Below are 13,342 nucleotides of genomic sequence, written 5' to 3' on the forward strand. Positions count from 1 at the left end.
TTTTATTTTTTCTTGAAAATAAAATTATAATAAAGAGCCATAATAGTTTTTTTTTTTCAAAATAAATAAAATAATTCATAATAAAAAAGTAATAAGAATAGAAAAAAATGAAGTGGATGAGTAGTCATGTAAAGAGAGAGTCGGAGAAGAGTCATTATTTTGGTAAAACAAAAAATTTGAGTAAAACAATTTTCTCATTTCCTTTCTCTCTAATCCAAGCAATCTCTCTCTCTCTAATTTCCTCTCTTCTTCACTGCTTCTCACTTCATTTTAAGCGCCGACACAATCTTTATTTCTCCTCTCAAGATCCAATCTTTTCTTCAATCTTTACTTTACAGTCCAAACCCAAGTCAAATCTTCCTCAAAGATTTCTTCTTTAACTCATTTCTCACTTACCCACTTGAAAATTCTCTCAAGTTTCTATCTAATCAACTGAAAAATGACATGGGTATCTCTTAAAAATCTTGTTCTTGATCTAGAAATCACAAATGGGGACTTGGGTATTTGCCAATTTTGATTCTTGGTCAGTAGGTTTTGAGTTGGGAGTTTGAGATGATTTTTTTGTGATATAAGGCGATAAAGATTAGAAATTTTGGGGTTCTGTTGAAGTGGGTGAGTATTTTTTTTGTTAGTTAGTTGGTGCCATGGCTACACAGAGCTGGAGAGACTCTTACAAGGGTATGTCTTCCGATAATATCAAGGGGTTGGTTATGGCATTATCCTCTAGCATTTTCATTGGTGCTAGCTTCATTGTTAAGAAGAAGGGTTTGAAAAAGGCCGGTGCTTCTGGTCTTAGGGCAGGTATATTTTCTTTTACTTGGTTGAAGTTTTCTAAGGTTTGGTGAAATCAGTGGCTTGTTTAATATGGGATTGATTTGTGTAGAGGATTTGGTAGAGTTGGTTTGGATCTATCTTGCTCTTTTGTGCATCATAATGTGATTGTTTTTTTCTCTTTTTCGGGCATTTCGATATATAGATTGTGAATTTTACTCGTAATAGGCCCGGATCAGGAAAATAGAGAAGTTGAAGTAACACTAATGAGTAGATTTCTATGGAGCTAATCGTTGTAGCATACATTCGACTTTCAAGTGTTTGAGCTGGTTAGATACAAATTACTCAGATAGATTATCCTATTTTACATTGTTTCTAGACAAGGTAGTCCAAGTTAAAAATCAAGAGTTATATTTTCAATACTAGTTATTTGGGAATTCAATACCAATGGAGTTGAGTTTCTCTAGATTGATGTTAAAAAATGTGGGATCAGATACCAATATGAGGTTATAATCTTTGTGTTTTTCTAAAATATGATGAAACATTTGTACTTTTTGCTCCATCAAAGATGCAGTTTTGTGAAACCTGATTTACGAAGATCTATGTTTGGTTTTAGGACAGATTTACTTGGGTTTTTCTATGGCATTGTACTTGCTGCCATTTGGATGATCAGTTCGTTTCTTGATGAATGTGGGTGTATATAGGAAAGAAATTGAGCAGTTGTTGCGTGTTTCTTTTTGACTTTTTGTTGCTTATGTTTAAGGGAAGTTATCTGAATTAATGCATGATGCTTCTTGTTCTCTTTTAGCATTGTGTAATTATGATTTTTATAACATTTCTCTGATTTTCAATTTCTTCAATGTAAATACAGGAAGCGGAGGCTATTCTTACTTATACGAACCACTTTGGTGGGTGGGCATGATAACAAGTGAGTTATACTGCTGTACAAACTATGTTTTTTTCCCCAACAATTTTATTTTATTTAAGTGTGACATAGAACAATGTAACGTTACCAGTCAAAATTTCTCTCCCACCATATAGGAAATGCAAGCTTTTGTATAGAATTTGTGAATAAGTATTGCATACGACTTATGTTGTCTCTTTATCACCCTATCTTTCTAATTTCTTGTATGGGCTTGTGATCCACATAATTTGCTTTGTTTTTTTTTTTTCAAAAAAATTCTAAATTAATTTGGAAAGTAATGGCTTCAAATGATCTAGTTGGTCTTGGTCTTTTTGAAGAGGTCGCACAAAATCATAGAGAAAAATAATTCATGTAGTCTAACTTGGGTCGAGTTGAGTTATTTCTAAATTAATATTTGTTTGCCATTTCTGCAGTGATTGTTGGGGAAATTGCTAATTTTGCTGCTTATGCTTTTGCACCTGCTATATTGGTTACTCCCCTCGGCGCTCTCAGTATTATTATCAGGCACGTTCTTCATGAAAGCACGTAATTGTATTTAAGTTTATTCAATAGTCATGCTGAACTTCTTGTTTCTTTGCAGCGCGGCTCTTGCTCATATTATTTTGAATGAGAAATTACATATTTTTGGAATTCTTGGTTGTGTTCTTTGTGTTGTGGGTTCTACAACAATTGTCTTGCATGCTCCTCAAGAACGCGAAATTGAATCTGTAAAAGAAGTTTGGGATCTTGCTACTGAACCTGGTAATAGTTGACACTTAATTTTATGCTAAAATGGGACTCAGTTTACAAACAAGCTTAAGTATTGAATATTTGATCTGCTTTTTCTTTTTCCTTTTTGCAGCTTTTCTTTTCTATGCAGCCTTGGTCATAACAGCTGTCTTTATACTGATATTCCAATATATCCCTGAATATGGCCAGACACATATAATGGTTTACATAGGCGTTTGTTCTCTTGTCGGTTCTTTATCGGTAAGTATTGTTATTGATTAATGCTTTCTTCAGTTTGCCTTTTCAGTGTTCCTTTTCTTACAATGTTCGTTTAATCTTTCTTGTTTGGCAGGTCATGAGTGTTAAAGCACTTGGAATTGCAATAAAGTTGACATTATCGGGAATGAATCAGCTCGTATATCCCCAAACTTGGGCGTTCGCTTTAGTTGTAATTACTTGTGTGGTTACGCAAATGAATTATTTGAACAAGGTAATTGTTTCTGTTCTTTTCTTTCTGTAATGCTTAGCTTTTTGTATACAAGTTCATCTGTTTTAGTATTTGACCATGGCAATTTTATATTTAGATCATCATAAATCCTCTGAGAAAATGCTTTTCATGAACTACTGATACTGAATATTATCTTTGCCATTGGAGGTCATAGATGCTAACCAAGGAATTGATGTCAACATTTAGCCTTTCTGAAATGTGGTGCTATGGGAAGTCTTACGCACTAAGAAACCCTTTTATCAAACCGCTATGGTTATTCTGATAAAAACATGATATTACAGAAGATGAAGAAATTTGGTAGTATGGAAAGTGATGCAAATTTGTGGTCTATGCTGTTTACTGATGAACTTTTGCAGCTATCATGTTGTTTCTGTGCTACACCAATTTTTTTTTTTTGCTGAAAACATATCAATGATGAAGATGACTGGATTAGAAAAGAATAATATAGAAGGAAAGGATATGATTCCCTTGAATATAGGATGAAAAAACGGAGTCAAGAATGAATGAATATTAAAAGGTTTATTTAAATAGTGAAAACATCCAATAAAGCAACTTAATGATGAAAATGAATTAGATTTAGGAGCCATTGGTTAGTAAGTGGGTTCTCATAGCATTCACAAATCTTTTTTGGTCTATGTGCTGATATTTTAACTGTGATATAGGATTTATTAACGATCAGTTTCACATTAAGTGTACCTTATGTGCGACCTTATTTTTTAATCGTCTTCTTTTGCATTTAAGAAAGTTTAGAAGACATTTGAGTGAACTTTTCCCAGAGTGCTATATAGATGTTATGTTGTCAATCTAAATTTTGGGGCTTTATACGTTTGCACGCGACATCCGCTGGAACTTCTTGCTTTATACTCTTTAAATCTCTGTGAAGTTGCCACCTTTTAACTGTTCGTTTTTCTAATTTCTCAGCCTCTGATTTTTCTGCTGCAGGCACTTGATACATTTAACACCGCTGTCGTATCTCCTATATACTATGTTATGTTCACGTCGCTAACAATTGTGGCTAGTGTAATTATGTTCAAGGTAAGCTGTTCTGAAGACCGATACAAGATTAAATGCTATTGATGCTTTGTGCAATTCTTTTGAATGGTTCATATTAGATTTTAAAAAGAAGCATCTGCAATTAAGATTCCCCCATTTTTAGGTGTTCTGAATTCTTATTTATGTAGTCGGCAACAATGGAATCCCAGCTGGTCAAACTAAGATAACTAGGAACTGGTCAGTAGTTGGTTCGGTAAAATCTTAAATCCTTGTCCCTCAAATCTATAGGGAACGTTCTTAAACTATTTGGGTAACAAGTGAAGAGCCTGCCAGCTTGTGGTTCATGCTGGGATAGTAGGCTAAGCTGCTGTCATTGGTAATTTAACTTTGACGTATTATCCTCTCGTGTCAATATTTCAAAAACTTGCTTCCGTCAACTGTGCTTATATGATTAGTCTGTTTTTTCCCAGCCATTTTCATTTGCATTTTCATTTAACCTGACAGTAGATTATCAATTTTGAAGTGTGCTTTTCTTCGCAGGATTGGGATAGGCAGAGTCCAACACAGATTGTCACTGAAATGTGCGGGTTTGTGACCATCCTTTCAGGAACCTTTTTGCTTCACAAGACGAAGGATATGGTTGATGGTATATGATTTTGACCTTGTTTTTCATTGTTACATTTGTACTGTTATTGTGGTTTAACATTATTCCGAAAGGTATTCACCCCTCCATTTCTACCAAGCTATGTTGTACGGAAACTTATTGAGTCCTATGTTTCGGCTTTTGATTTTCATCTCTAAAAATTCTTCTGAAACTCAAAAACTATCTTTTACCTATTTTTATAAAAAAAATATATTGTTTCATCATTTTCGATTACAGCATTTCCATGTAACATAGCTAATTTGTGGCTATTGAAATCTTATGTATGTTTTAATATGTAATACAGGGCCAGCTTCTCTACCGGTGCGACTACCTAAGCACACAGAAGACGACGACTTTGGGTCCGAAGGCATCCCTCTCAGGCGGCAAGAGACATCGAGATCACAGAACTGACATTATTGAGCTCCTTTATGCCAAACATGATATTTTGGGGAGGGACTATCCAACATCAACCTGTATTTTATGGAAGTTCATCCATTATGTTCTTTACAGGAAGAAGTCGGAATTTAGAGACGGGAAGCAGATGATCATTATCTTCCATCTTAATTTTTGGCGGCGTAAGGAGTTAGCTTTCACTTTTGCCTTGTATCCACTCTTCCAAGTTCATACAGATAGAAATGGCCAATGTAATTTTGAGCATATTGGTAATATATAATCCATCTTTTTTCCATTTCTTCCAGAATTAGATTTTAGCTTAGCTTGTGGAGCATCTGTAAAATTCTTGCCCTTCAGTTTTTATCCTTGGCAGACAGAATGGCGCATTAATGAATTATTTTAGATCTGTTTGATTTAGTTGATTTGGTAGTTAAATCTACAAAGTTCATTATGCCTCTTGAATTAATTACGACTAAATTCATGGCTTTAATAATTAAAAAAAACTGTCAGGCAATGGCTCATTAATGAGTTCTGTGAATTATTTTGTACTATCTGTTTGATGCAGTGGTCTGGTAGTTAACAGGAATTCCTAATCAATCTTTTAAGTTCTAACTTTTTCTTTTAAAAATAATTTTAAAATGATGACATTTATTAATTATCTTAACTCTCTCACACTCTCTAACACTCACATGTTATATATATTCTGTTCGTTCCAATAGAATTGTTCACTTTTATATTATCGCATAGTTTTAAAAAATTATTGTCACATAGTTTAAGAAAATACAGTTAATGTTATAACTTTGTTACTTTATCAGAAGCACATATGTGTATTGGGACAAAAATTATAGAAAAGACGAACAATTCTACTGAAATAGAAAGAGTAGTATATATTTGTTCATTGGGAAGGGGGTTGCTTGTATGAGGAATATAATTATAAAATCCACAATTTTTACAGAATATTATTTAATGTTTATTTGATTTAAAAGTATATGTTTTAAAAATAAGTTTTTATATTTATACATACAGATTTATATTTTTACTATTTACACGTCCTTACTACATTTTAGTATCCTATAACATTAAAATTAACATTTTTAATTTTCAGTTTTAATTGTAGTTTTTGTTCAAATTCGAGTGGAAAAATATATTGAATATGTTTCCATATTGCTTTATATTATTTCAATTGGTCTTTTATATCATCAAGAATTTCAAAGATAAATGACAAATTTGAATTTTTTTCACTCCAATTTAAACAAATGTCTCATATTTAAACTGAAAAATTAGAAATTGGTTAAAAGTTGACGATTTTAAAAATTTCGTCCATAAACAAAAAAGTCGAAAAAGCGGAACATTTTTTAATGATAGAAACTTTAAGAAACTAAATGGTTAAATAGTATCCTTTTCCATTTCGATGTAACATGTGTTATATGCGCATGTTATCAATTAATATTAATATATTGAATCGGATTTTTCGATATTAGTCATTCTTTCTATTCAAATCTCAAGTATGATGCTTTCTAATTGTGTATATTGTTAAATAGAATTTTTTTACAGTGATATGTGGTCTGTGCTATGAGAAATAAGACAAAATAAGCTAGACATTATAAAATGATTAATATTAGATGTCATAATAAAATTTCATGATAATTTCAAAATTGTAACTAACATTTCAGAATTTCTAAAATAGAATATAAAATATATTTCAAAACTTTTTAAATAAAATTCAAAATAATTAATAAAGTTCTATGATTGAATAGTATACATAAATTAACAAAATGTTATACAATCACTTTCTCAAATTTAGGCTATAATTACAGAAAATACAATTATGTTTTAATGAAAAGATATATAAAGCTTGTTCTATTCTATTAACTCATTTCAAAAAATTAGGATCAAGTAGGATTTTAGTATTTCTTTGAATTGATAAAACAAAACTAAGTTTTATTATTGAATATATAACCGACAAAGATATGAAATGTGGAGATGATGTTTAGCTATTTAAAAAAAAAACACAGTGGCTGAGCTAATTGAAAAATGGGTCAATTGCAAATTGATATGCGAACCTTATTGTAATTTGTAATCACAAACACAAATTTTGAAATTCGGTAATTACCGTATTATTTTTTTTTTTTTTACATTTGATATACCGGCCAATCATGGAACAATACAATGTCCACATTATTGTTCTTCTAGTTTAGTGTACCAATTTGCCAAAAAATTAGTAATTGCGAAGTTTTAAAGTTCATGTTATAATTGTAAATTAGATAAAGTTCGTGTATTAATTTGTAATTAACCTTTAAAAAATAGATAACTATGACAATATTCAACTTATAGACTCCGATAATAAATGAAGAGAAATTCAATTTTGATAGATTTATAGACATAAGTATGTTATATTATATTAAGGCCTAATGTCTTAAAAAATTCCGACCTTATAGCTCCTTTTAATCTTACTCTGACGTTAAAAACATGTCAATTTTACAATCATTTTATCGTTTCAATTGTACCCCAATTTTTTAAATTTTTGTCAATTTTTTTATTTAAATGATGAAATCATTCAATTAACCATGCTTAAAGATAAAATTAAAATTTATTTCCATTCAAAAAAGTAGAAATAAGTCCTTTATTTTTAAAAACTAACTAAAAACTATAGTCAAGTTAAAACTAATTTAAATTCTTAATTAGTTTAACTAAATCTAAATAAATTTTAAACATGTACAATTAATATATGCTATACAAGGAGAACGTTTTTAAATTTTTTCCAAATGAAAAAGACGTCAATTTAATAATTCAGGATATAATTGAAACGATAAAATGCGAAATAGGCTAAAATTGACAAGTTTTCAACGTTAGAGTAGGATCGAAAAAAGGTTATAAGGTCAGAATTTTTTAAGGTACTAAACCTTATATTAAACATCTAATTGTTAAAAAAATTCAAACCTTTGTTAGTGTTTGAAATTTAAACTAAAATTTTAAATTGTTTTAATACTGTCTCAATATTTCGCTGTAATTCTAGACAATATTTTTCTAATCAATTTAGTTATTCCAATATTTAGTTGAATTTATATACTAAATCTGTAATTAATAAAATCTATTTCAAAAAATTTAAAATTGAACTTTTTATTTTCAAAAAAATCAAAAATAATATCAAAATTGAATTTTATATTCTCTAACTTTCGGTGGTTGAAGAAAAAAGTTTGAAGCAAAAAATTTAAAAAAAGTCGAATAAAGCAAAAAAGTGTTGTATTGAGGTGAATGATTGAAAAAATTAAATTAATTAATAAAATAGATTAAATTACAGAGGAATGATAAAATTGGGATACTATATAAAAATTAATTAAAAATTTAGTTTAAATTGCAATTTTAAAATTTTGAAAGTTTTTAACAATTAGGCCTATATTAAATGATTCTCTCATATAAAACAAACAAATAACGAAATGTTTCATGTTATATTAAATTATTAAAAACTATCAGTTTTTATAAATCTAATCATACCGATTTTATAAGAACATTAGAATAAAACCATGACGTTGATAAATACCTACCATAATGAAATATTAAACCTTAAGATCATTTTTTCTTTTAGAAATATGAAAACATTTAATAAATTTGGCAAACTAATGAAAATTCTAATAAAAAGATAGATATAAATAAGCAACCAAAAATATAAAAACAAAATCATAATTTATTGCCTGTATGCAGTAAGTACTAGAGCAGCAGAAAGCAATTTACATGCTATTTAGCTAATGTTGTAATGAAATGGCCAGCAAAATTCAGAGAAGAGTGAGTCCCGCGTTACAATTTATGCATCTTAAGAGTTACTTTGCACAATGTGCATGTAAAAAATTCCACCGTTGGAAAAGGCACTATACATGATTTTCACTAGAGCCATCTTATGTGGTATTAAAATGAAGATGTATTAAATATTTTAGTTGTCAAACCCGAACTGGACCGGTTAGTTCGACCTAAAAACCTTTGAACCGATCTGATCAGCGGTTCGGGTTAGATCTAAAACCCTTATATATAGAAACTCGTGGTTTTTGTATTAAACCGGCCGGGTAACCGTTGAGTTGGGAGCATTAACCGGTCTTTAACTAGAAGACCCGGATCCGGTTCGATTAACAGTACAAAAACCAACCTATTGTCCTTATCAAAAAAGAAATAAATATGAAAATAGGGGGAATCGGACTCAGCATTTTGTGAAATTAAGTAATGCGCCCTGAACCATTACACCAAGTTGTTTTCTTGTCTATATTTTTTATTGTATGATATACTCCCTCCATTCCATATTGTTTGACGTTTTAGAAAAAGCACACATATTAAGGATGCATTTAATACCCACAAATATTCCTAAACTGCCCTTGATAACCCAACACATCATCTGCCCTTTTGTTTTAATCTTCTCTCATCTTTTTTAAACATCTCTACACTGATTTTGCCAGTCAAATCAGTTTTATAAAAAAATAAATAAATATTCCCATGGATTGTTGAGATTTAAATGAAATTAGGATTAAAAAAACTTTAAAAAATGCAATTTCAGAAGAAAAAAAAAGTAAAGAGAGAATTTTGGATCGGCAATAATAAGGTAAAGAAGAGAAATTATTTTTTCTGAGAAATTTAAGAAATTAAAATTCTCAAGAACAAGATTTAATTTCTGGGTTCTTTCAAACTTCCAACATAAATATTTGTCTTCTATTTTCCGCAAAGTTAAAACAAGATGCTAAAAGTTGCAGCTAAAAATTCAAAAAAGAAGAAGAAAAACAAGACAATTTTTTTAATAGAACCAGAATTAATAAAAGATTTAGTTGTGTAGTAGGAAGAGGAATTAAGGAGTGCAGAGAATAAAAGTCTGAAATTTTCTTCAAAAAAGAAGAAACATTCTTGAGTCTTTGATTTTTGAAGAAAGAAGAAACATGTACAGGTAAAGGAAAGAGAAAGAATTTCCTAATTAGTGGAAAGAAAGAGAAAGGTTATATTAGTCCAAAAGAGGTTGAAATGTTTAAAACGTCATACATTTTGGAATTTCATTAACACCCTAAAACGTCAAACAATGTGGAATGGAGGGAGTATATTATTAAGTATTAGTGCTTATATACAAGTATATATATATTTTTATAATACGGGTTTAAATCCGATTGAACCCCGGTTGAACCTTAAACCCTTAACACTTTAGTGTTATCGGTTCAAGCACCGGGTCGGGTTTGACAACATTGATAAATACTACAATCTATTGAGGACAAGGTAGCTAACTCATTAGAAATAGAAAACCTGAATATGACAAATACTTTTGCATTTGGAAATGATCCTCGGTACGCCTCCTATACCTTATTAAATAATTTAATATTATATTAAATGGATAAAAACTATTAATTTTCTACAATATCTTATTTTTATTAAATATAAAAAGTATTTTCTATTAATTTAAGTATAGAACGAAAGGATTAATGCAAATAGTAATCACACAATTTCCATATATTGTGATTTCTCATGCATCATCTTTTATTTCCATGAATCATCTAACTCTTATTTTAATATGCATCGACATAATCATTCAATTCTTATTGTAATATATTGTTTACATAATTATTAAAGGCTTAATATCTTAAAAAAACCCGATCTTTTAACCCCTTTTTAATTCTATTCCGACGTTGAAAACTGGTCAATTTTACCCTATTTATATTTTCTCGTTTCAATTTGCCCTATTTTTTTTAAATTTTTCACAATTTTTTATTTAAAAGATGATATCATTTAATTAACTAAATTTAAAGATAAAATCAAATTTATTTTCATTCAAAAAAGTATAAATAAGTCTTTTTTTTGTAAAAATTAACTAAAAACCATAATCAAACTAAAGCTAATTTAAATTCTTAATTAATTTAACTAAATTTAAATAAATTTTCAACATATAAAATTAATATATGCTAGACATGGAGTACGTTTTTTAATTTTTTCCAAATGAAAAAGACGTCAATTTAATATTTTAGAATATAATTGAAATACAAAAAGACTAAATATGGTAAAATTGATCAGTTTTCAACGTCGGAGTAGGATTAAAAACGGGATAAAAGGTCGGAGTTTTTTTAGGCATTAGATCATTATTAAATGCCAACAACTTTTATTTTGAGACAAAACATTTCATGATTTTAAAATTTTGAATTTGAGACAGACAGTTGACAAGTTTGATTTTTATTTTATTTTATGTGTCTTATTTCATAGGATTATATCTCTGATACACATATTTTGTATATGTGTTTTATCGCGTAACACTTGAGTTGTCAATAATTTGTACTATTATGCTTTAAAAAGTGTTAGTTTTGTGAGATTTTTGTTCTTGGAACTTGTTAGATCGATTGGTAAATAAATCGAGAAAAACGTGAAGAATTTGGGCAAAAATAATAATCCTGTCGAGGTAGACATTTTTTCCATTGACAAGATGGAGTCCTCGACCGTTTTCTGTTTTGAAAATAAAATTTGTCATAGACATGAATTTTGTCATCAATGAAGAAAATTGAATATTGTCGTCGACATGAATTCTGTCATCAATGAAGAAAATTGAATATTGTCGTCGACATGAATTCTGTCATCAATGAAAAAATTAAATGTTGTTGTCAACCACTAAGCCCCCTCGACATAATTGAGTACCAAGGCTCTTATCGTCGACTAGTGTTTTAAATCCGGACTGGACTGGCAGATTTAACCGGTTCAACCGTGAATCACAGGCTTGTCCGATCTGTTTCCATTCTAAAATCTGGATTTCTAGTTCAACTTGTTTAGACTAGGAAAAACCGTCAATAACCGGAAAACCAGGAAACAGTTTGACCTAAATTTATGAGTCGAGACCGGCATTAGGAAATGAGAGTGGTAGATTCAAACTCCGCAGTAAAGCTAAAAACAGTGTAAATCTTTCGCATTTTAAAACCATATATCATATATGATTTGTTTTCAGAAAGTACAACTAAATATTTTATTTTATATTTAACGTAAATATTTTTCTGAAAAAACCGGCATTGTAACACTGGAAATAAGGGCGTAACTTACTTGCCTCATAACTTAGGCCGCCCTATTTCAAAATAATACCAAATCATGCAACAATATATATACCAATATAAAATATGTAATACTGGTAACAGTTTGTTTTTTATAAAAATATCGCAGCTTTTCAAACAACATATATATATTAGTGCATATAAGAATTTATAAAAATAATTGAACTACTGAAAATGAAGAGACAAACTTTCCGATTGCCAACTACTTGCAGCTCTAGAGTTAAAGCTGACGACTTCCGAAATTATTATGAAATTCCGACCACGTTGTACCTCTATAACCTGAAAGGCAAAAAGAAAACAACGAAATAAATTTTTTAGTGAGTTCACATATGTACTAGTGAACATAGCAAAATAAATGTTGCAATCGAAAACTATATCATATATATAGTCAAATACTAGATCCGGATCACCCTAATCCCAATTTCAAAGACTATACTCAAAGATAATCCTAATACCAGTCGCTTTTGCACTAAGTATCAAATACTGAACTATATCTTTGTACACATCAATATATTCCTTTTTGGTAAGATCCCGAGAGATTCGCTGCTCACCGAGTTAACCTATACCATTCTTTATCCCAAGTTGTGAGTCCCGAGAGATTTACAATTCACCGAGTTAACTCAATAGATACATGTCCCGAGAGTTTATTCCACCGAGACCTTAGTCTGAGAGCCTCTACCGAGTTAACCTCATATCTAACATGTAATGCATCCTTTTCCCTATTAATAAACATTATACACAGACACACAAGACTTAAATCAACACTGTTGATCACAATCTTATTGACGTCCAATAGAAAGCACGTTCCATCTCATCTACATCAGTTTAAGCAAACATAAAAATATGCGTGACATTATTTACAACAACAATTGTAGTTATAAAATACTATTAAACTATTATTCAAAATTAAATTATAAACTCACATAAACGCTATTTTTTTCCCAAACGTATGCTCTTGGTAGCCCGTTAGTCAAACACCCTAGTATTCTGACTAAACGACTCCACGTTTCGTCGAATCTAATTGGGATTCAAACGTAAAAAAATACAATCAAGTATTGAATCCTTACCTTTGATCGTATCGTATAACTTATAGAGTTAACAAGTCTCATCTATAAACGACTTTTTTAAAAACTCTAATTCCACTTGCGTATAAATTATTTCTTTAATCAAACAATAACTTAAACAAATAAAATTCAAACTCGGCTCGGCGTTAAACACCCCATTTAACTTTCCGAACGTCCTCGTTTACATTTAGAAGTCGTTAAAACCAATTTTGGTTGGACCGTTTGAATGTAGGCGAAAACGTCTAATGAAAGGCCCATCAAACTGACTGTGTGTTCGCACAGAACACACAG

At 30.1% G+C, this 13,342-nt stretch overlaps 1 protein-coding gene across 2 annotated transcripts; it reads left to right on the top strand.

Moving 5' to 3' along the window:
• Positions 1-125: 125 nt before the first annotated feature.
• Positions 126-5,358, top strand: LOC126660851 (probable magnesium transporter NIPA3). 2 transcript variants are annotated; one of them, XR_007635456.2, is made up of 9 exons: positions 126-801; positions 1,643-1,699; positions 2,110-2,200; positions 2,277-2,437; positions 2,538-2,665; positions 2,757-2,894; positions 3,855-3,947; positions 4,429-4,551; positions 4,853-5,358. XR_007635456.2 is itself a non-coding variant. In XM_050354543.2 (9 exons), the coding sequence occupies exons 1-9, from the start codon at positions 645-647 to the stop codon at positions 4,957-4,959; spliced, it is 1,038 nt and encodes a 345-aa protein (XP_050210500.1). In that variant the 5' UTR covers positions 131-644; the 3' UTR covers positions 4,960-5,358. The 2 variants fall into 2 exon arrangements, 1 of the variants encoding a protein (XP_050210500.1); XM_050354543.2 differs by having other exon boundaries at positions 131-801; positions 4,446-4,551.
• The last annotated feature ends 7,984 nt before the right edge of the window (positions 5,359-13,342 follow it).

Source organism: Mercurialis annua, linkage group LG8 (assembly GCF_937616625.2).
Source record: "Mercurialis annua linkage group LG8, ddMerAnnu1.2, whole genome shotgun sequence".
Classification (NCBI taxonomy): domain Eukaryota; kingdom Viridiplantae; phylum Streptophyta; class Magnoliopsida; order Malpighiales; family Euphorbiaceae; genus Mercurialis; species Mercurialis annua.

What these genes read in the sequence shown, in the direction of transcription:
- LOC126660851 (XM_050354543.2), top strand. Translation starts at nt 645, where the DNA reads ATGGCTACACAGAGCTGGAGAGACTCTTACAAGGGTATGTCTTCCGAT. An exon ending in TGCTTCTGGTCTTAGGGCAG is followed by an intron (nt 802 to 1,642) that starts GTATATTTTCTT and finishes ATGTAAATACAG; the next exon opens with GAAGCGGAGGCTATTCTTAC. An exon ending in GACGAAGGATATGGTTGATG is followed by an intron (nt 4,552 to 4,852) that starts GTATATGATTTT and finishes TATGTAATACAG; the next exon opens with GGCCAGCTTCTCTACCGGTG.